This window comes from Sceloporus undulatus, chromosome 2 (genome assembly GCF_019175285.1).
Source record: "Sceloporus undulatus isolate JIND9_A2432 ecotype Alabama chromosome 2, SceUnd_v1.1, whole genome shotgun sequence".
Taxonomy (NCBI): domain Eukaryota; kingdom Metazoa; phylum Chordata; class Lepidosauria; order Squamata; family Phrynosomatidae; genus Sceloporus; species Sceloporus undulatus.
In genome coordinates, this window is record NC_056523.1 from 69426258 (window position 1) to 69450748 (window position 24491).

The 24491-nt window shown below is 40.0% G+C and overlaps 1 protein-coding gene across 1 annotated transcript in view; it reads left to right on the forward strand.

Moving 5' to 3' along the window:
* SFMBT1 (Scm like with four mbt domains 1) overlaps nucleotides 1-24491 on the forward strand; it is a 116590-nt gene that overhangs the window by 49660 nt on the left and 42439 nt on the right. Inside the window, 9 exon segments of the mRNA XM_042453202.1 lie at nucleotides 264-414; nucleotides 7426-7530; nucleotides 12662-12730; nucleotides 12733-12932; nucleotides 13404-13465; nucleotide 13807; nucleotides 19409-19655; nucleotides 20737-20834; nucleotides 23674-23775. Coding sequence (XP_042309136.1) covers nucleotides 387-414; nucleotides 7426-7530; nucleotides 12662-12730; nucleotides 12733-12932; nucleotides 13404-13465; nucleotide 13807; nucleotides 19409-19655; nucleotides 20737-20834; nucleotides 23674-23775 — 912 coding nt within the window. The 5' untranslated portion in view covers nucleotides 264-386.

The window sequence follows — 24491 nt, forward strand, 5'->3', positions numbered from 1 at the left end:
GACATTTGTCATATGGGTTAGAATACAAACATCCCCATTAACGTGTGGATTGTAGATTATGAGAATTGTAATCCATCCCTTTTGCAGGCCATCAAGTTGAGAGATTTCTCTACCATGGAAAATGGTAGATCTTCTGAGTTTGGAGTTGATAAAAATATACCTTAGCACCACTTGTTCTAAGTCTATATTAATGAAAAAGCAAGAATTTATATGTTCTGGTTTATGAGTACAAGTAAAAACACATTTTCAATTCTCCTTTACAGCTTCTTTGAACATACAAGAGCTTGTGAAAAGAAAATCAGCAGAGAGCAGATGAGTTCAAGACAGTGACTGAGTGGCTTCCATTATTTCCTGCTCTTAAAGATTATTGCCAGATTTCTGTGGAGATGAATGGAGAACAGCAGCATGAGACAGGTACTGCAATTATGGAGCCTGGAGTCACAACAGGTATTTTCACAGCTGGCAACAAATTCTGAACATAAAATCCTGGTTCATCCTTGTGACACAGTTGATTAGCAGTGCAGTCCTATGCATGTCTGCTCAGAACTAGGTCCCACTGAGAGCAGAGGATTTACTTCCAGTATGATGTATAGGATTGCCTCAAACTACTTTAAAAGTAATGTTGTCTAGAAACAGTGAAATTCAGAGTGTTCCTCATCAGTAAATATGTCTGATATGTATGCAATCACATTACATATTGACTGGTAATTCCCATAGCCCGGGTGAAAACTACTTGTTGATCCTAAATAATTTCCCACCTCATACAAAGACTTCGTAGTCCTTTATTCTGCCTGCTGTGACTGTATGGCTGTATTCAGATAAAACAATGGTATATTGTTAGGAAAATAAACCTAACCTTGCTATTCCCCAAAATCATAGCGCTCCCTCCTGCCTTTTTCTGAAATTTCTTCCATAATTAGCTCAAAAACCAAAAACCTCCAAACCATGAAGCTAGCTTGTGTCAAATCAATTTAAACTTCTGACACAATACTCAGTTCATTTAATATTGGAGGCAAAAAAAATTCCAAAAGCCTCCTAACAACTATGCCAGAGGAGGAGAGGATAGTACATGAATCCAAGATATTGAATGCCTTTAGGTTGACACTGATTTGTGGCAACCCTATCACAGGGTTTGTTTTGTTTTTTGTTGTTTGTTTTTTTGGCAGTATTTATTCAGAGTGGGTTTACCATTGCCTTCCACTAAGAACAGAGAGTGTGACTTGCACGATGTCACCCAGTGGTTTCCATAGCTGCTCAGACCACTGTCCTTGTATGAGCCTATCTGTTCCCTGAGATTATTGGGAGATGCCCTTCTCTCAGTCATACTGCCTTTGTAGGCATGGCTTGTGGGCACATGAGGCTGGGCGTTCTTGGCCACTGCTCCCAGGTCTGGAAGTCCCTTCCCAGTCTAAATGAACTTCTTGCTGTCCTTCCTTCAGTAGACAAAGACTTTTTTATTCCAATAGGTTTTTAGAACTGAAGGTTCTTAAAGAAAGGGATCTAGTGGGTGGCAATTTTGCTTTTATTGAACTGTTTTAACTGTTTTTTTATTCCTTTTTGGTGTATGTTAAAAATTGTTTTAATATTATAAGTGGGTTAATTCTACTTTAATGTTGACCGTTGTAGGTTTTTAAGGATATAGTACTTGTTTTAAAAGTCCAGAGTTTGAAGTTACCACTTTTTATAATTTGCTGGATTTATTTTTGAACCTCAGTAGACAGAATCAAAAAAAGAGTTACACAGAATGCCATAGGTTCCTACCACACTACAAAATTAATGCAGTTTGACACCACTTTAACTATCATGGCTCCACCCTGGTATGTGTAGTTTGTGTGGCATCAGACCTCTGTGACAGAGAAGGCTAAATATATTATAAAACCACAAATCCCAAAAGTCCATAGCATTGAGTCATAGCAGTTAAAGTAGTGTCGAACTGCATTATTTCTTCTGTGTTGCAGCAGTCTTAGACTGATGTAATTCTTTTAAGCGTTGAAGTGTAGTGCAAAATATTAAAATGTACCTAGATCCAAAAACTACATGTTCAAATGAGTAGCTGTCAGCCTTTCTTGTTTAACAAAAATGTAACAAACACCAACACAATAGATTGGAGGGGGGCTATCTGTAAAAGAAAAGCTATATGGGAGACAGTTGAAACTTGGGGACATGGTTTACTATCCTTTCGATAATCATGTTATAAAATGCTTACTGTGTAGGTTTAGTTCCATGTAACAAAATATGACTCTGGGGGGAACACACATCTGCTTGGATGAGGGTTGCATTTTATGTGCTGCACTTCACAGAGCTTGTTTAGGTGAAGCATAAGTGGTGTGCTAAACCTCTTTCTCATTAGAGCTTGAATTTTGTAATGCCTCTGTTTCATCATCACAAACCACATCATACATTTATAATCTAGAAACTTAAGTAATGCTGATTGTGATTCTGTGGCCTGAAATCCTGTCAGTTACTCATTTGGAGCATGTGTGCCCTTTCTCTTTCAAAGAATAAATATGCTGACAAAGGGAGTAATGCCAGAGTATATTTAATGTGGGTGATGCAATCTGCCATAAATAGGGATGTGAAGTGTTAGAATATTTCATTAACATTTGACTTGGCTGTCCTCCTACCCACTTCTCTTCCTTTTTGCCCCTAAGGATGTGAGTACATCCAGTGGTGGGCATGATAGGGCTTCTGTATTTAATAATTAGCCCCACCCAATATTTAGTCCTCAGCTATTACTTAAAATATTAACTTGCCTTTAAATTACCAAACTGGACAATGAATTTTTTGTAATTCTTCTTTGATAGATCCTGTCAATTTGTTAGCCACTTCCTGTGATGCATGTTGGTTCCATGAGAAGAGAAAACACACATTCAGAAACAGAAAATGACATTTAAATGACAGAACAGTCTATGGCATGGGAGTGGGAAGTAAAAGATAGTTGTTTTAGCTGCAATAGGGGGAAATACAGTCCCACTGACATGCCTGTTTGTTTTTTAAGCTATGTTACCCCAAGTGATGTTACTCACTCTCTGAGGCTGTCTTGAAGGAGGTACTTAGAGAAATAATAAAGTGGCTCATGTTGATTCAGGCCATAAGCAGGTTTATGACCGAAACAACTGTTTGTCAAAACTTGTATTCTGTGCTGTATATAGATCAAAACCAGCACTTCACATTGGGCCCAGAAGCTTAACAGTTGGCACATGATGATGATGATGATGATGATGATGATGATGATGATGACAATAATAATAATATTTATTTATTACCCACTTCTCTCAATGGATCAAGGCAGGGAACAACAGACCAACAAAAACATAACATCAATTATTAAAACAGTCCACATTTAAAATTTACAATTTAAAATATAGATAAGCCTGCTGGAAGAGACTAGTCTATTATTATTATTATTATTATTATTATTATTATTATTATTAACCTTTATTTATGAAGCGCTGTAAATTTACACAGCGCTGTACATGCTATCTTTTTAGTTAGACGGTTCCCTGCCCTCGGGCTTACAATCTAAAAAGACATGACACAGAAGGAGAAGGGAGTGGTGGAGGGAGAGGGTAAGAGGTCCAGCAGTTCCTCTCTACCTCTTTCTACCCCACTTTGATATCTTATATTCATACAGCATATTCAGCTGTTGAATCTCTTCCAGCCGGTTGTCCCACAGTTTAGATGTGTACACTCACCTTGATTGTGGGAGATGTTACTGTGAAACAGACTGACATTCAAAGGAAGGATCTGGGTACACCAGATTGGCAAATAGTGCTACTCCCACTTGTAATCACCCTGATTTGGACCCTGTCTGCTCCTTTTCCTCTAGGTCAGTAACTTTGTAAACCGCCGTGATCATAGGAACGGCGGTATATATAAATAAATTTCAATTCTCTTCCAGACATATGACTAAAACCCCCAAAACATGCTCCAAGCAACACATGGCCTACTGTCAGTTATCCTCTCTTCCCCAAAAAGGAATAGAAAATTTTACGGGGGGGGGGGGGAGGTTAGGGAAGTAGTCACATGGGAAGGAATTCCTTGAAAGGGCCACCTCCCCACCTTAGTGTCATACACAGTCTCACAGGGCTACCATGCAAAGAAAAGGAAAAGTGTTTCTCTCCAAACTGCTGGAAGTCAGAAATAAGTTGTTTCCCTTCTCTTGGTTTTGTTTTGTTGTGATAATAAAGCACAGGAGAAGGAGATCCATGTACACCACCTTGTGCTCATTAAAGAGAAAGTGGGATATAACTATAACTAATAAATCACAATTAGGAAGATAAGGACACTAAGGGATCCTAAAGTATTTCATATATCCTTGACCAGTATATCTTCGGTATTAGATAGCAGTGCAAGTCAATCCTCTTAAACACAGGGCAACGAGGTTTTCACATACTGTATTAGTCTTACATTTTATTTGCAACTTTCCTTGAAAATAGGTATTTTAATATATATGTTGATACTATTTGTTATTTATAAGGTTGAATTCTCTTTTAAGATACCGGTGGATCTTGAAACTAATAAACATTCTAAATTATCAACAAGCTTCATTATAACATGCCTTCAATGTAAGAATAGAAAATTTTACCAGGGGAGAGGTTAGGGAAGTATTCACATGGGAAGGGATTCCTCGAGCTGTAAGGTGTGTATGTTTACACGTGGGGATAAGTAAAAAGGTAGAAAAGAATAGTCATTTATGAAAGGACACTGATGTTATTTTGGGTTTTTTTGAAATGATAGCTGAAATTTGTTGTAACAGCTGGATCATCCACTAGATAAGACTTTATAAAACAGTCTAAGGCCTGTTACAGACTGCTGAAATAAAGCTGCTTCGGGTCTCTTTGGAGGTGTGCTGTTTAAATGATGCATGCATCCTAAGAATCCAGAAGCTGCACAAAAGCTGCACTCCAGTGCTTAGGAATGGAGTGTGGCTTAGGAATGGGGTATGGCTTTGGCGCGACCTCTGGACTCTTAGGACCCATGCATCATTTAAATAGCATACCTCCAAAGAGACCCGAAGCAGCTTTATTTTGGCAGTCTGTAACAGGCCTATGTAATTTTCTATTAATACCTACATGATTTTTTTGTAATTTAAGGGCTTTGTATAAAGATATTGAGGAAAGAGTGCATGGCCATGTCAAGTGAGCTACATTTTTGTTTAAAGACTGATCCAGTAAGACATTTAATTTAGAATTTTCTCCTAATAGACATAAGCCTCAAATCAAAGGTGTTTTGGAAGGAAGTGATGTTTTTTCTTCATGTACCTGCAAATACCACCACCTGTGTCTTCTCTGTAACATTCTTAATTCTCCTTCTCATTTTGTTGGTTGGTGTTGGCTGAGCTTGCAACCAATTTAAAATGCAAAATTCTATGTTGCATAGAATTGCCAATTAGTCTTGCTACATGTTGAACCATTTTAAATGGGCTTTCTTATAGAAGTAGCCACAGTATGTCTCCTTAGACATGCTGAATCAATAAGTGAGATTATTGACTGCTGCTAACTGACTGGCAGGATCAACACAGGTGACATAAACATCTGTAGTGTCAGATCCTCTATATTAGTTGGTGCCATTGTTTAATAGATCATGAAAAGCTATGCTCTGATCTTTGAAAATTGGGTGTGCCACAACATTTCATTTTCCTGGACAAGACGCTACTAGAAATGGAGAAACATAATGTTTTTAATTGTCAGGCAAGTCTGTATTCTATCCCCATATAATATGTTCAACTTGCATGCTGAAAATGTCATACACAAAGCAGGATCATACTCAGAGGAGGAAAATCTGAAAATTGGAAGAAGGGACATCAACAATTTGAGATATGCAGATGACACCATACTACTAGGAGAAGATAGTGAAGACCTGGAATGATTACTGAGGAAAGTCAAGGGGGAAATAGAGATAGGATTTTGAAGATATTTCACTGAATAATAAATTTAGAATTATCCGTGTGCCATCACTGTGTATGTATGTGAGAGCATACGTAAGAAAGCTGCCACAATGAAAATCAATTCATTTGAGATGTGGTGCTGCAAAAGAGTTATACAGATACCAACTGCTAAAAAGATAAATCAATAGGTTCTAGAGCAGTGGTTCTCAATCTTCCTAATGCCATGACCCTTTAATACAGTTCCTCATGTTGTGGTGACTCCCAACCATAAAATTATGTTCATTGCTACTTCATAACTGTAATTTTGCTCTGTGTTTTCCTATGGTCTTAGGCAACCCCTGTGAAAGGGTCATTCGAACCCCAAAGGGGTTGTGACCCACAGGTTGAGAACCACTGTTGTAGAGCAAATCAAGCGTAGAAGCCAAAATGATTAAATTGAGGCTGTTGTAGTCTTAACATGAGAAGACTAGGCTCACTAGAAAATACATTAATGCTAGGTAGGGTAGAGGACAGTAAGGAAAGAGGAAAACCACATTCCAGATGGGTAGATTCAATCAAGGAAGCCACATCCCTGAGTCTTCAAGAACTGAACAGTACTGTTGAGGATAGAGTATCTTGGAGATGTCTCATTCTTAGTGTCACCATAAGTCGAGGCCAACATGAAAGTAACTTCAGTAACTTCTCAAATACTCCCTTTCCATGTTCCTCTGAGATTTGTTGTTGTTTTGGCTACACCCTTAACTCTGCATTATAGAATTGAATCTTTTTCACTACAGTCGTCCCTCGGTATCCACTGACTTGCTATTCATGGTTTTGATCATTTGCAGATGGCAAGCCTGCACTGTCCCTATGGCGGCGTGTGCATGCAGCTGCACCATTAGGAATTATGTCTTCTTCCCTCCCTTCTTCTTCTCCTAGGATTAGCTTTGCTCAGGGACCAGGAGGGGGCCTTCCTTCAGTCGGGGGGGGGGGGGAAAACCGGCCCCCTAATTTTGGTTTCAGCCTGGCAGCAAGACCCCACCAACCCCAACCCCCCCAGCTTCTCAGGAGACACCAGGGGGGAGTGAGGCAAGGCACTGGTTCTGCCAGGGCCTGTAATCCGTGCCATCTGCCTTGGGAACTCGACTTCCCATCAGTGCTTGGGGCCCAGCATGCACATGTCCCACCCCCCTCCACCGCAGCCAATGGAAGGGAAGGAGGGAAGGGACGACTTGTCCCATTGTCCCCAATGACGCCATTGGAGACAATGGGACTTGAGTATTCACAAATTTTGGTATCCACGAGGAGGTCTGGAATGGGTCCCCCATGAATACCGAGGGACAACTGTACTTTTTTTCTCTCCACAAACAACCTGTATTAACAAGCACAGTTATCTATTTCTGTGTCTCATTTTAAAAAATATACTCAGTTACAGTAAATGTTTTAGTTTATTTCCAGAACAAACAAACCTCATATCTAAAGGATTTAAATTAGTAAATCAGTTATCTGTTCTGCCCTAGAGGATACTAATATGATTGTTCTGGTATTTATTGTAGATGCAAGTTCCACTGTGGAAGAAGCAGAATTCAACTGGGATGAGTATTTGGAAGATACAGGAGCAATCCCTGCACCTCATGGCTCATTTAAGCATGTAAGTAAGCATCTAGTCGGGCCCTTAGAGAGAGATTTGTTCCTGACCTGAACCTTTTTACTTTATTAACCTTTTATCCTGGTCAAGACTTTGAGAGTACAGGTTGAGTCTCCCTTATCTGGAATTTCAAAATCCAAATTATTCCAAAAACCAAAAAAAATAAAAAAAAATAATAATGGACAGCTGGGATAGCGACACCTTTGCTTTCTGGTGGTTACATGTATACAAATTTTTTTTTCATGCACAACATTATTAAAAATATTGTATACAATTACCTTTAGGCTGTATGTATATGAAACATAAATGAATTTTGTGTTTAGACTTAGGTCCCATCTCCAAGATGCCTCATTATGTATGTATGTATATGGAAATATAGCTATTTTAAAATCCAAGACACCTCTGGTCCCAGGCATTTCAGATGAGGGAAAATCAATATGTACTTGAAAGCTTATATATTGTTTCTAACAACTTTGGATCAACCTAACATTGCCTTGGTTTGGTTTTGAGGTTGTTAGTCAAGCTCCTGTCGATTTTGCGCACCTTAAGACTTTCACACTAGGTGGGGCTTCAACCATACCCCTCACTAACCACATCTCCACACACATATACACACTTTTTATATTTTATATTTATATAATATTTAGGTATAGGCAGAACCCAACAACTTATGGTCCCAGCAGAGGTAGTCTTGATATTTTGCACTGATGGATAGTATAACTTCAGCATTTCTGTGGAAAAGTGTTGATTTTAATAATGTCATAAAATCCCACAGTAGCCTCAGTCCATGGACAGCAATTTATTAAACATATTAAAAGAAATTAGCTCTCCCTCCCCTCTTCCCCAAAGTCATTGAAATTTCTGGATAGCAAAAATTGCTTAAGCCAAGTACTGAAATTTGGAATATCTCTTGTTTCTTTTTCATGCTATGGGCCTCAACCAGCTGGGTTGTGCAAAGCTTGACATACATGGAAAGTTTCAGAGCTAAGTAGTTTTGGTGGGAGTAGCTTTTGGGGCAACCCCTATATTTTGCACAAAAGCTACTACCTTGTCAGTTTCATTTTTTACCCATCATCAAGTTTACATTGCAGATACTGTATTTACGTACTTGTATATAAGTCAAATTTATGCCCCAAAAATTGACCCCAAAATCCCAGGTTGATTTATTTACGGTAATGTGATAACAGCTCTTTCAGATTTCCCCATGTGGTGGGAAGAACAGTTTCCTTCTCTCTTGAGCCAAGCAGAAACAGCCCTGGGTGATTGATTGCTGTTAAACAGAGTCCCTCTTCCACCTGCGTGCCGCTGTCTGGGAAACGAAGGTTGAAATGCTGAAGCAAAAAGCCTCAATTAGACTCCCCCTTGCCACACACACACATACACACACTGAAGAAGCCTCCAATTTTTACCCTCAACTTATCTATAGGTTATCAAAATCCATAATTTTGGCCCCCAAACCTGCCCTCAACTTATACATGAGGTCAGCTTATACTCGAGTATATACAGTAAGTGTTTGCTGTGTAGCTTATTTCTTTTGCTTCTCTGTTTGTTGCTATATTCTACTTTTAAAAAAATACAGTCGGGCCTTGTTATCTATGGGTTCAGCCAAGCACAGCTTGAAAATGTTCAAACAATATATGTAATGGGACTTGAGCATCCTTAGTTTTTGGTATTCACAAGTGTCCTGGCACAAAATCCCAGAAGCCCACTGCAGTTCAGTGTTCTATCTCCTTTCTCATCCTTCTCCACCATTTTTTCACAGTCCTTTGTGACTCGAGTTAGAGGCCCATCTAGGTCAGAGACACTTTTTAAGAAGTGCATTTCTTGCTCAGGGAAAATCTTAATGTTTCATGGCCCCAGTGACTTTTTTGCTTGGGAAAGACAGTTTGGGTTGTACCCTAATATTTTGGAAATGTTCATTTAGATAGCCTATTCCTTTTTTTTTCCTATTTATTTTTATTCTGTAATCATCACAGAGGTGCTAGGAAATGAGGGTGTGGTATGGAAAAACTAACAGTAGTCCTTACTAAAAAGAGGATCAGGGACTTTTTCACGTTACACAAAACTGGCAGTATGATCCCACTTTAACTTCATGGATGCATTGTATAGATCTTGGGTTTTCTAGTTTGGTGGGGTGCTAGAGACGACTTCTTTGGCTGTGAATTCTAAATAATGGTAAAGGTAAAGCTTTTCTCTTGACATGAATGTCTAGTCATAACTGACTGTAGGGGGTGGTGTTCGTCTCCATTACTAAGCTGAAGAGCCAGTGTTGTCCAAAGACAACCCGGTGGTCATGTGGCCAGCATGACTGCACAGAACGCTGTTACCTTCCCACCAAAGTGGAACCTGTTTATCTAAGGTTATGGGGTGATATGATAGCCCTGTTTAAATACTTGAAGGGATGTCATATTGAGAAGGGAGCTAGCTTGTTTTCTGCTGCTCCAGAGACTAGGACCTGGAACAATGGATGCAAGCTACAGGAAAAGAGATTCCACCTCAACATTAGGAGGAACGTCCTGACAGTAAGGGCTGTTCGACAGTGGAACAAACTCCCTCGGAGTGTAGTGGAGTCTCTTTCCTTGGAAGTCTTTAAACAGAGGCTGGATGGCCATCTGCGAGGATAAATAAATAATAAATTTTTATTATATCCCCCCTTCCCAAGATCAGGGCGGCCTTACAACGAGGTTAAAAACAGGGCCAAACAATACAAATACAACACAGCAAACCATCAAACAAACAAAAAAACTATCAATAAAAACCAACAGGATTAACCCCTTGCCCAACCTCTTGGCCACGGAAGAGGAGGGAGCCCACAGGATTTTAGTCGGGGAATGCCTGTTGGACGGAAGGTTTTTAGGTCCTTCCTGAATTGGCCAGGTGTAGTCGAGCGGAGCTCGTGGGCAGCGTATTCCAAGGGCTGGGCAGCCGTGGAGAATGTCCTCCCGTGGGTGGAGGCTCTAACCTAGCCCCAGGCACCTTCAGTAATTGCTGTCCAGACGTTCTGGGGGTGCGAGGCGGGTATGTACGGGGAGAGGCGTCCTTTAGGTATCCTGCCCAAGCATTGGCTTTATAGGTGATCACCACACCTTATATGAGCTCGGAAGCGAATGGGCAGCCAATGGAGTTTTTCAAAACCGGTGTTATATGGCTGGTCCTGGAGCACCAGTGATGTTTGAATAGATTTCCCTGCATGGCCGGGGGTTAGACTGGATGGCCTTTGCGGTTTCTTCCAACTCATGATTCTGTGATTCTTATCTACCCGCATTGGCATGCTTTCGAAACTGCTAGGTGACAGAAGCTGAGACTAGTGATGGGAACTCCACCCCATCATGCCACACTTGGGCCTTGATCTGCCAACTTTCCAAACATTATGTAGTCAGAATTGGTGTCTTAACCACTAAGCAAACTGCATTCCTCTTCACACTCCAATCCCAACGATTCTATATGGCTTTGCGATGCAGGTGGACACAGCAGTTCCGTTGGGTGATGTGAAAAGTCTTCTGGTTAAGGGACCTAGGTGGTTACTGAATCAATATAAGTAGTTTGGAAATTACTATTGTTACACTTCCTTCTTGGAGTTGCACCAAAATATGTTAAGAGAAGATCCCTAATACACACATAAACAAATGAAAGGCATTCAATTTAGAAGGAGGGAGACAGAGCGTTCCAAGAAAGAACAGATAGATTTTCTCTATATGTGAGTTTGTCTCTTGAGACCGTTTCTTTCAGGTCTGCTTCAATAACTGGTGCTTTACACATGTTTGTTATTGGCTATAGATAATAGCATTTACAGAGGAAGCACATTAACAATTTCTAACTTGGCCTATATCATTTAGTCAGCCACAACTACAGTTTTTACCAAAATAAACTTTAAGTATTCTTTAAACATTTAACGGCCTGAGTGCTGTTTTCAGAATGTAAGCCAAAATTAGAATATTGTTTCTACATTTTGCAAATTATTCAGGATTGATTTTTGCCCTCGTTCTTCATTTTGGGTGTTTTGTTTATTCCCCCTTCCTTGTAGAACTAAGCTGCAGTGCCTTCAGTTAACATGAGTAAACTGTTTTGCCATGTGCTTAACTTTGCAGAAGGCTATGCGACGATAATGTTACCATTCTTTTACATTCTGGTTGTGAAGGTTTTTTGTTCAGAATATAGTGCTATCTTCTTATTCAAAGAATGATCTTATATGATGCCAAATACCGTATTTACACAAAAAGACAGAATGAAATCTGAGCAGTTGTGTTACATTTTATCACCATATGTTTATTTTTTCTTATGGTTGTTCTCACAGCACTCGTGAAAACAACCCAGTAGGAAATGTGAGTGACCATCTTCTAACACAAAACCTGCCAATTATACAATTAGTGTAGCAATTGAAATTTTGCAGAATTACTGGCAACCCAGTTGGGAGATATATCAGATTCTTCAACTGGCTGGACTACTGGTAACTTTTTCCCCTCAGTGTAGCTGCTATTTCACAGTGGATTACCTTTAAATAAAACCGGGAGGGGGGGGGGGCTCAGACTGTATGTTATGGTAATTACTTCAGAATAACCCCCTTAACTCAGTGAGACTTCTCCGAAGACATGTTTAGGATTGCATTATACACTCTTTTCTATTTCATTATTGCATTCTTACTTAGACTACCATAAGAGGGTCTGTTTGAGCATAAGAGAAAATGTATGCATACGTTGATTCTAATCCACCAATATTTCGAAACCATGTTTGTTCCAAGGATTACTGTATACCTGATGTTTACTTCTGCCATTTAAGAATTTTTAGTTGTTTGAATCTTTGTCTCTGTTTATAAGTTCTAACCATTTTTAGTAGCCTGTGAAACCTTTGTAGTGAATGAAGTTGTATGCCCTGTTATTTTTTTTCTGTGAATACCTTGTATTGCCGTAAAGGCAACAAACTCTGTTCCACATTATGTTTATTTTTTTTTACAGAAGACTGTACTGGTTATATTGCTCAGTTTAATGTCCTTTAAGTTTTTATATGTTTTTCGCATGGTCATTAATTCATTACAAAGCTTCCACTGCAACCTATTGGTCAGTGGCAGCATTCACACTGTTAACAATTATTTTTAATTGGCGTGTATTAACATTCTACCTTCATTAATTATTTAAGGTGGCCACTCAGCCTAAAAAATGGCTTACCCCAGGCATGAAAACTGGAAGTTGCTGTTAAACCTGGCCCTGACACATACTGGATGCTACAATCATTACAACCTGTGGGCCAGTTTACTGCTATTGCGATTGATGGTTCTGGGAGGACCGCCAAGCTGATTTCTGGTGTGATATCATGACAGCTGTTGCACCCCCGTTGGCTGGTTTGTTGGCAGAAAGAATAAGGATACTTAAAGTTCCTGAAGGTATTCTTACTATAGATTTTGGGGCAGATTCTCATTAGGTTTCCTGTGTAGTATTTTGTGCTCAGTTTTCTGTTAAAAAAAAAGTTTAGAATGGCTTTTCATGGAATTCTTGTGTGCACTATTGTCATTTACTAAAATATTATATTGCAGCTGTATGTGACTCCTGTTATTTTTTTCTCTAGAATTTTGTCCGTGCACATTGTTAGACCCATTATTATAAATATGAAAATCTGTCTCTGTCTTCATATAATTCATCTTGCCGTCTCCATCCTTGGGATGGTGTTATAAAATAAAATTATTAGTAGTAGTAAGTGTGTTTTGTTGTTGTAGTATTAAAAACTAGAATTATTATTAATTGCAGTTTCTGCTTCTGGACATGTGAATCTGACTTAATCTTCCCAGAAAAAATATTATTCTTCCTGATACTTTACTATTATCAAATAGCCACAGTAAATGTCTCTGATACTTCTGTCTTTGTTTTGGCATCAAGGATAAATTTCTAACCAGAGGTGGAATTTCTTCAACAGACTTTAAAAGGAGCATGCCGTGCCCCTGCAATCTTCTTGACCGGGTAAATATGCACACAAATTGCAGCAATAAAGAACCTGTCTTTTATTTGCATAGCCAGTGGTCGAGAATGCTGGCGTTTGCAGTCCAGTGACAGCTGTCGTGGGTCCTTGTTATCCGCTGGGGTTTGGTCCAGGCCCCCCCATGGATAACAAATCCATGGATTGTCAAGTCCCATTAAATACTATGGACAGTAAATGCTGACCCTGATATAATGGAAAATCAAGGTTTGTTATTTGGAATTTATACTTTTTTTAGAAAAATTTTCAAGCCTGTGATGCTTGAATCCTGGATAAGGAGGGCTGACTGTACTGTGGTCTAAATCCAGTTGCTGTTCCCAGCTAGAGTAGATCACTGAATCTGTTGTTTGAATGGTAATCTGTTGTGGTTGGACTAGCAATTGAATTTGGTAATAGAAAACAACACAGCATAAGAAAACATTACTTAATCCACTGTGAGATGATGATACTATTTCATCATTTGGAATTAATTCTGCACAATATTTGTCTAGGGAAATAAATTTCTGGCATATCATATGCCTGGCTGTGTTTACGCTTGGTTGTTACACTTGAGGTGAGTCCTTTGAGTAGATGAATCAAGTATATTAAACCGTATATTACTTTCCTAAAAGGGAATCCCACATAGTGATTTTACATGTCAGTTTAGTAAAAAGACTTGGCAAGGTTCAGACATATGATAAACAGTTTTTTTTATGAGAAACAAGTCTTGGGCTCATCTGTAGAAGAGATTCTTCTTTGTTGTTTCTGACTTCGGGTGACCCTACCACAGGTTTTCTTGGCATGATTTGTTCAGAGAGGTTGGGGCCTTGCTTTCCTCTGAGAAATGTTGACTCATCCAAGTCAGCCAGTTGTTATGCCACCAGATTGTAAGGGCAACCTGTTTATCCTGAGAGCGTGTGATGACACTCTCCCTCCGTGGACCTATTCACAGCAAGGGTGAGAAAGACATTGAGCACCAAATTTGGTTTTAACACCATGCATGTAACATTATTGATCAACAAGTAACACAACATTGATTATCAGAGCTCTTTCACTCACACATTCATACAATACTCACACCCACTTTCCTCCTCGCCGCCGAACATTGATCAGTTTTTCTCGAAGGTCGGGGATGACACCGTTGCCGCGGTAGATGCCAACAAATGGGTGAAAGTCCCGGTCTTTATACTTTTTTCTTCTCTCTGGCTTTGGCTGCTGAAGTCTTGCAATATTGCAGCCCATACACCACTTCTTCTTTGGGAGGAGAGACAGGTTGTTCAGTCAGTCCGTGTTCAAAGAAATCGTTCTGTTCAAAGTTCTCCATTGTCCTGTCAGTTCCTCATCATGGCGACTCAGGAGATAAGGTTCTCCCGGTCATGGTTCGTCCACACTGGACGGCACCCCGCTTCAGCTTCCAATTTCAGACTTTCCTCGCCTCGGTTGCCAAATACCTTCGTCACCTCAGTGCTTTGCGCGGAACCATTTGTTTGTCCTTTAGCTAGTTTAAGACACAATTCCTTGGTTCTTCGGTTCTTCAGCTCTGGTTTAAGTCAGAGCTCCTCATTCGTCTTACACCGTAGGGGTCCTTGACTGAGTGGAGATTTGAACTCCAGGGTCCTAGTCCACACTCAAACCCCTACACCACTGTAGAAGAGGAAGGATGCTTACATAATCTCAAATAAAAACCAGAACTAAACTGAGTCATTAACTCATCTTGTATTCAGGTGACATTTAAAAAATTTCTCTCTGGAAATTCTTTAGATTGAATTATTACAGTTTTGAAGAATTATGTTGCATAGTGCTTCGAGAAGGTTTAGTTGATTAAAGACTAATATGACTAAACCAAGACTATCATACTTGGCCATAAGAAGACATGACTCCCTAAAAAACACAATAATGCTTGGTAAGACGAAGGCAGTAGGAAAGAAGAGACTGAGGGCCCATACAGACAGGCCAAAATAAAGCTGCTTTGGGTCACTTTGAGGTATGCTGGTTAAATGAGCATGTGTCCCTAAGAGTCTGAAAGCCGTGCCAAACATGTTCCAGTCCTTAGGACTGGAGCATGGCTTTGGCACAGGTTCTGGACTCTTAGGATGCATGCTCATTTAAACAGCATACCTCCAAAATGCCCAAAGCAGCTTTATTTGGCCTGTCTGTATGGGCCACAATTCCAAATGGATAGACTCAATCAAAGAAGGCCCTGAGTCTGCAAGATCTGAGCAGGACTGTTGATGAGGGTGAATTGGATGTCTCTCATTCATGGAGTCACACTAAATTGAAGTTAACTGATGGACAGTTAACAACAACTATGGGGGTTTTCCCACTTGCAATTTACACTTTTAAATACACCGGTATCAGTTTCGATTCAAAATAACCCTGGTCTTATCCCGCGTTCCGAATCGCTTTTTTTCTTCGTTCTCATTTACCTTGATTCACTTTAAGTGATCCCTTTCGTCCTATCAAATAAAAACGGTGTATATATAAACCAGTTTTAGCCTTATTTCGTTCCCACTCACCATTTTGGGCTGCAATCAAGCAACTCATCATACGTCACTTTTAAATTTTGCGGTTTGTTATAAAAAAGCCAATGAGGAGGCGCTTAAAGTTCCTAGAGTCCTGCGATTATTCGTGGGGAAGGATGGTTGAGGAGAGGAGAAAACTGCCTCCCCAAAGCACTTCTGCTGCCTTGGAAGAAAGACCCCAGGCTGGGGGAGGCTGCAGGCAAAGCAATTTAGGGAAAGCTGCTCCAAAGGAACTATGGGATGGGTTTTGCAGGACCATATCCCCGCTTCATGGCTCCCAAGACAGCCAGGGATCCCTTCAGAGAGCCCAGAGATCAATGGGGGAGGCTGCAGGCAAAGCAAATTTGGGGAGCCCAAGCTGTTTCCAGAGGAACTATGGGATGGGTTTTGCAGGACATCATCCCCGCTCATGGCTCCCAAGACAGCCAGGGAGCCATCCCTTCAGAGAGCCCAGAGATCAATGGGGAGGCTGCAGGCAAAGTGGATTTGGGGAGCCCAAGCTGTTTCCAGCGGAACTATGGGGAGGTTTCCAGTACCTCATCCCCGCTTCATGGCTCTACAGACCGCCCAGGGGGGAGCACTCTTCCCCAAAGATTCTCTTTCCAGGGATGGAAAATGGATCAAGGAGGAGAAGGCAGATTCCGTTTGGGAAAGGAGATGGGAGGCTCTATCCCCCCCCCCCCCCGATTGCTGTGCATCTCCTCTCCTCCGTTACAAATGGTGTCCTGATACACACACACACACTCCAGGGTTTCCTGTGTCTCCCCAGATTGGGAAAAGAGGATGGAAAGGCTCTATTTCCCCAGAGATTGCGTGCATTCCTCCCTTCCTCCGTTACCAATGGGCTCTCCCCACACAGAGGGGATGGTGCAAATCTACCAGGGAGCCCTTAAGGTCTTTTGGCAGATGCAGGTGCTCTTGAGCGACCGGGACTTCAGGCGCTTAAGCACATGAAGAGATTAAGCACCTGTAAACCATTAAAATTAAAATTTAAAAATCCTTTATCTCTTATTGAAAGACCACAGCCGACAAAAGGGTGAGGGAAGCAAAGATGGCGACGCCACGATGGATGGGGACAGAAAGGCGGACTCCCCACGCCAGCCCATTGCACTCCGCTCCTCCCATCCAGCTAACCCGATTTGTGAGGCTGATCGTTCCTATTTCATAACCCGATTCCTATCTCAAACAAGGAAAAAATGTAGGTTCGACCCTTCTATTTTTTAACACGGTTATACGCCTTTAACACGGATTAAATTAAAAAATCCGATTGACGATTCGACTTTTAGTGGGAACGATTGCGGTGTTTGCTCTAGGAATTTCTAGAGTTAATTCGGTTCTTACTAGGTGTACCTTGGATTCGATTTGTAACACGGAGTATAAGCCAATGGGAACACCCCCTATGTTTTCTTTAGATACAGTGAGAATGTATTAAAACTCTTAACATTCAGAAATGTTCTTTCTGCACTTTTCAGATAGTCGCCTATGTCTTAGAAGGCCCTTTTATGTAGTTGACCTACTTTTGCTCCTCCCATGTTTTCTTGTTCTTTGTAAAATAAAGTCACTGTGTCCCATACAATTGGAAAAAATGTTCAGCACGGGACCAAAGATAATTAGGGTAGGGAATGTTTCACAATCTAACTAGCTAATGTTAATTCCATCGCTAGATTAACCTTTAGTCAAGATGATCAGATGTCATAATCTCAAGAGGAAAAGGCACTGCAAAATATAGGATGCTCAAGAAAATGTAGGACATTACCAAATAAAAGCTAAAAACGCTCATATAAATATAAATGCATGCTCCTTAGTCATGCTCAAAATGAAGGACATTTGTGGAATTCCTCCTGGACAGAAGGTTGAAATGGAAGACATTTTCTAGAAAAGGAGGGTGTCTATTCACCCTGTCCTTTAGTGCTGTCTGCTGCAATAGCATGTTAATACTTTCATGAACATCCTAGCATTGGCATCTCAAAAAATACATACATTATAACATAAAATACAAATCCCCTTATCCCAAGTCCTAGGTGGGTAGGTGATGTGGAAGCACCTGTGTATACTAGTTCAGATAGGGACATATTTAACCAGATATAATAACTGTAATTCAGATAACCAGGTCAACCAATTATGTTATTATTATTTATTTATGTTATTTATACCCCACCCTTCAGCCCTAATGGCTATCAGAGCGGTTTACAATTATTATTTTTAATTAGACGGTTCCCTGCCCTCAGGCTTAGAATCTAAAAGACACGACACAAAAGGACAAGGGAATGGTGGTGGGAAAGGGGTGAGGTCCAGTGGTTCTTCTCTCCCTCAGAGACCTGGACCAAGGCAGATGGACTGGAGGGAGGGCTCTTCTTCTTCAGGCTAGCCCTGGTGAAGCTGGGCCTGCCTGTTCACTCCCTCACAGACTGAAGGATGACAGTTATCATGGAGGGAGGGCTCTCTATCTTCAGGCTAGCCCTGATGGAGCTGGGTCTGCCTGTTCACTCCCTCACAGGCCAAAGGATGACAGTTATCATGGAGGGAGGGCTCTTCTTCTTAACATAGCAAACCAGTTTAACATAACTACTTGTCTTAAATTGTGGTGGAATCATGCAGCCCTCCAGACATTGAACCAGCATGCTGGTAGGAATTGCATTTGAACAACATTTGGAAGGATGTACATTTCCAACCCTAACTTTAGTTCTGTACATTTTAGAGTTCCAAGTGGGAAAATAATAAGAAATGATTGATCCCTTGTCCTTGTGCACACTATGTGCTAGCATTCTATGATAAATGATAAGAATTTTAAAAGAATATTGTAGGTCATTTTTTTCAGCCTTGACAGGAAAACATGGACACAAATCATAGACTCATGCCTAATCATGCCTGATGAAACGATTGATAATGTGTTTGAATGTGTTATGTTTTACCGTTTATTGTTTATTATCATTTTAAGATGTTTTAATTTTTGCTTTTAGATTGTACGCCATAGGCAATCTTTTAATTGTATTTTGCTATCATTATTTAAAGCGCTGTGTAAATTTACAGTGCTGTATAAATAAACTTAATAACAATAAACTTAATAATAATTACAGTATAAAAGAGCACAAAGACCATCCAGATCACTCCCTTGCTATGTAGAAGTACACAATCAACAAACTCCCAACAGGTCACCATTGTGTTCCTACTTGCTGTATCAATTACTGATTAACATGTTATTGGCTGTGTATCTGTCAAAGAGTTTTAATGCAAACTGCTGTGGTATTGTCCCATCTTGGCTGGACTGCTATTATAATTCCAGTGAGCTAACAGTAAACATGGTAGATGGCTGCACAGAATTCAGCAAGAGCAACAAAGATGAATGTTGTATCTTTTCAAGGTAAAAGAGCCAGGAGTTGCCATTAATCCTTTCCCCCCCCCCCCCCCCTTTGTTTGCTCTGGCAGCTCCATCGAGGCAAGAATCCTTTGGATCTCATTGCACCTGGTTCAAGATTGGAGTGTCAGCACATGAAAGATACCTTTGGAGCTTGGATAGTTAATGTTCTGGAAAATATTGGTGGAAGGCTCAAACTCCGTTATGAAGGACTTGAAGATTTAGAAGAGTATGATTTATGGATGTTCTATTTGGATCCCTTTCTTCATCCAGTGGGCTGGGCAACTCAACAAGGATATACCCTTCAACCTCCTCTAGGTACACAGCTGTATTTTTAATGACGCATTAAGATTTCAATCTTTAAAGAAATAAATGGTCTTGCATTTTTTTTTATTTTGTTTATTCCTGAGTCTTGTTAGCAAACTGTAAACCAGGAGTGAGAACCTTTTTCAGACTGACTGCTGGATTGTCACCCAGAAACCAGTGGGTGTGCGCAGAACTCAGAATTGTCTTGTCACCCCAAACTCGGTCAATCATACCCACATGCATTTGGTTATTCTTTCTCTTTTTTTCTTTAACGCCCCCCCCCCCATACCTTTGGAGTATATTAACAGTGCAAACAGAAAATGGGGGGGGGCAGTTAGAAATTTACTGTAACATATGACACTGTACCATGAGGAAAAAATGAGGGCACATCAGCTTTGTCAGTAAAGTATACATATCTAATATACTAGAGAAATTCCAGTATGTAATTGTGGGAATCTCATAATATAATCTGTGGTATTGAATTGTATTGTACCACTGAAGTTTGGGTTTTATGTGAACACAAAATGAATTACATGGTCAGAACTCTTAAGTGTTTTTCTAAGGTTTGTTTAAGCTGTATACTTAAACAATTGCCATGACAACAGAGGCAAATAATTGAGTTTGTTACTTTTATTGCCTGTGAATAAATTTAGAGCAAGTAAATGATATGAGTTCATAGTAGACATGGAAATACTTTCCTGTGTTCCACTTTAAGATACATACATTCAGCACACTGAAGATAATCTTAAATTATTCCTTATCAGCAACTTCCTCTTTGACATCTACTGAATCACCAAACTGCCTCTTATTCCCCTAAATGCAAGAAGCAATTAAGAGTTTGCATAAAAATTGGATAAAAGGGAATCTTAGTGGAAAATCTCGCCTGTATGCCTTAGGGCAGTTTTAAAAATCATTCTACATGTGGCTCAGAGAGAGTTAAGATGAGAAGGAAATTTGCATCATAGTCTCTCCATGCCTAAGGTAACTTGTAGTTTTGTTAACTCTTATCCATGACACAGGAGTAATATGAAGTTTTAAAGTACTGTGAGTTACTCAGAAAGTGATAACAAGCTACTTTTTTTTTTAACTGAAGCTATCAGGCACTTGAAGACTGAGGCAGAATGGCAGGAAATCTTGGCAAAAATAAAAGAAGAGGAAGAAGAATCATTGGTGCCAACTGATCTGTTTAAGGTACGACAGCTGGGATTTTGTTTAACTATTGTATGGTTAAATATGACAGGTACAAAAATGAATTGTCAAGAACCAGCCACATGAGGCTGTGTTAATTAATTTTCTTTGCCCATTGGATCTTGTGTGCTCCAGGTGAGTGACTGCTTGAAATATACTTAAGATACAGTGTACCCTTTGCATCAGTGAGCTGGCAGTTTACAGATCTAACTGTCTGCAGATTGCCAAGCCTTATATTATTCAGTGGTGGCACATGCACATGAACTCATCCACACACATGTGTGGACTCATTCACACACATGTTGCTGCCATTAAATAATATGGAGTGCAATCATCCTTATTTTTGCTATCCATAGGGAAGGGGGTCCCAAAACCAAACCTTCACAGATAGGAAGGATCCACTGCAATGTGTAAAATTAGTAATGCAAATGCAGTGTAGACTACTTCACCTTCAAATACCAAACTCCATATCCAATAAAGATTTTGAAACATTTTCCAGGACTTTGTTTTATCAAGTATTCAGAGCAGAGTATTCTTTCATTGTGTGGTAGACATCCAAAATGCCTGCATGGGAAGGAACGGGAGATGCAGGTATACTTGGCCAGCACTTCAGGGGCCTGTGAGTTCCAAGTTGGCTTGCTCTTGAACCACTCCCCCCCCCCAACTTTGAGGGGATCAAAATGTCTCCCCAAAGGTTCCCAAGCCCTGCCTTAGCTGTTTCTGAGGTTTGGGACTTTAGGAAGGATAGGAATGACAGAGAACCTGTATAGCCTGGACTGGAAAATGTAATGGACTAGATTATACCTCTGGGGTGCAGGCCTATCGGAGCCCTATTGGTGAAGTCTTCAAGATATCCAGAGCTCTGCCAGACTCCTGTCAGCAGAGCAAAAGTGAGGGAGAAGCAGCTCCTTTTCCTGCACCCTGTGTTTAAAAAAATACTATTACTAAAGAACTCCCTGCCATTCAAATATGATGGAGGCTTAATCTGTGTGAACAAGTGTGATGTAGTGGTTTGAATGCTGAGCTAGGACTTCAGGAAACAAGGGTTTGAATCCTTGTTTGGTCATGAAAGCCCCCAAAGTAACTTTGGCTTTCAGCATCAGAGGAAGGCAATGGCAAACCCTCTCTGAACAGATCTTGCCACACTGTGATATGGTCACTTTAGGTTCATCATAGATTGAAACAATCTGAAGGCACACAACAACAAACTCTAAGGCTGGTATAGATTCTTTGTTTCTGGGGACATAGCAGGAAGGCAGAAAAGCTCTCCTGGGCCCCTCTCTCCAGCATACCTCTTCCCCACCACTTCCAACATTGGAGAGATCAGGGGTGTGGAACCCTCTGTAGGGTTTGAGAGGGAGAATCACAGGTCAAATCGCTGTCTCTGTGAGTGGACATCTTTTTCTTCTGTCAGAGTGGGAGATCTGGTTATATTATGTGGTCTTTTGGCCACCTTCCCGGAGACTATTCTTGCTTTTAATGTCTCTACTTGGTATACATATGGCACTGTTTGAAGGTCACTCTTTATTGTTCTTCAGAGAAATGTCTAGGATATAGTACCGTGCACAGGAGTCACTGACAGAATAGGGAAACTGGTGAAGAAACACAACCTTCAAATGGATTACAAACCGACAAAGAAAATCCAGCAAATGCTTCGCTCAGCTAAGGATCAGAGAGACCCTCTCACAGCCGCAGGAGTTTACTGCATACTATGCAGCTGCAGACAAGTCTACATAGGGACCACTAAACGGAGTGCACAAACAAGAATCAGCCTTAGTGTTTACAGCTTTTGTTTTGGAGTGTACTCCATTTTGGAGGAATGTTCATCATTTTGCATTGTCTTGTCCTTTCCTTTTCAATATAAATAATATAAATATTCATTTATTTCATATGGTTTATTTACAGCTATATGACATATACTAAATTTTATTATGCACTCAACCACATTTTCCCGATGAATTTAAAATGCTGGGAGAAATATTGGCTTGCAATATACTTGTAAAATTCTGAACAAGAAAAAGGCTTAAAATTGTACTTTACTAGCCACCAACTTTTGACTGAATTGTTGTTGTGTGCCTTCAAGTTGTTTCTGACTTACATGCACCCTAAAGTGAACTTACCATGGGATTTACTTGTCAAGATTTGTTTGCCGTTGCCTGAGACAGAGAGAGTATGGCTTGCCCAAAGTCACCCAGTGGGTTTCCATGGCCATGTAGGCATATGAACTCCATTCTCCAGCATCATGGTCCAACATTCATGCACATAAACCTGGGACTCATTAAAATAATCAAACATAAAATTAAAATATTATAATTTTAAAATGTCAAAATCTCCTCCATTTTGATCATGACTGAAAAGCATGAATTTATATTAATGTTTGTGGCTTTTAGTTGGTCATGCCCTCCATTTTTTCTTTAATGGCCTACATTTTGTCCCAGTTTTATGGAAGAGAATTATGGCATATTTGATCCCTGATTTCCAGATCTATAGTCCAGTGCTCATTCTACTATACCATCTCAGCATATTACCTTCATTATACTGCAAATTAAAAATTCTTAGGTGAAAAGTATTATATTAAACTTTTGTCCTATTAACATGAAAACAGAGTTTCCTGTCTGTTCTAGTTAATGCACAATTGCTGCCAACTTTAATTTGCTGGTTTCCTTTGAGCTCAACAACTTTAAAATGTCAGACTGCATTGGTGTGACTCTCATTGAACTATAAGGCATAATGTTGTGTCTTTTTATGTGTGTATGGCAGCAAAAGATATTCTGTATCTTTCACGTTCTGCTATGAAGTTTTGTGATTTTCTATACCAAGAGCCTCATGTTGTCATTTTTAGGACAAGCCAGTTGTTGGAATTCACTCATTCTCCGTGAACATGAAGTTAGAGGCTATTGATCCAAAGGTGCCTTTCATCATCTCTCCTGCAACAGTTACTAAGGTACCAGAATTACATCTGCTTGCTGTAACACAGACCCCAAACATACATATTGCAATAAAAAAAATTGATTGATTTGATTTTGATCCCATATTTCTCCCATCATGGACCCAAGGTGGCTTACAAAATTAAACAATTTAAAACACATTGAAGATGTATTAAAGAAGATAAAAATAACACATACACCATTAAAAAATTCTTCTGCCATAGACAGTTAAGGCTGTCTAAATAAAAATGTCTTTCCCTGCTGGTGGAAAGAAAGCAGAGAAGAACCAGTCAAACCTTCCATGGGAGGAGGTTCCAAAACCTGGGAACATTCATTAGAAGGTCTCTTCCGTGTGCTCACTAAATATATCTGTGAGGGTGATGGGACCAAAAGAGACATCTTAAAACTTAGACAGGTCCATATTGACAGTCTTGGACCCAGGCCATATATAGTTTCATGGGTCATAACCAGTACTTTGAATCCTGCCCAGAAATAGCCAGTGAAGCTGTTGCAATAGAATTATGTGTTAACTGTAACCATCCCAGGTCAGTTTAGAGACAGCACTTTGGACCTGCTGGATTTCACCCTTGCTTAGTTTTAAACCCTGCTTTCAACTCCACCCTTTAGCTCTAAGATTTTTATAGTAGTAATAATTTAGAGAAAGTGTAGAATTTCTTTTTCTTATTACAGTGGTACCCCGGGATACGAATTACCCAGCTTACGAATTTTTCGG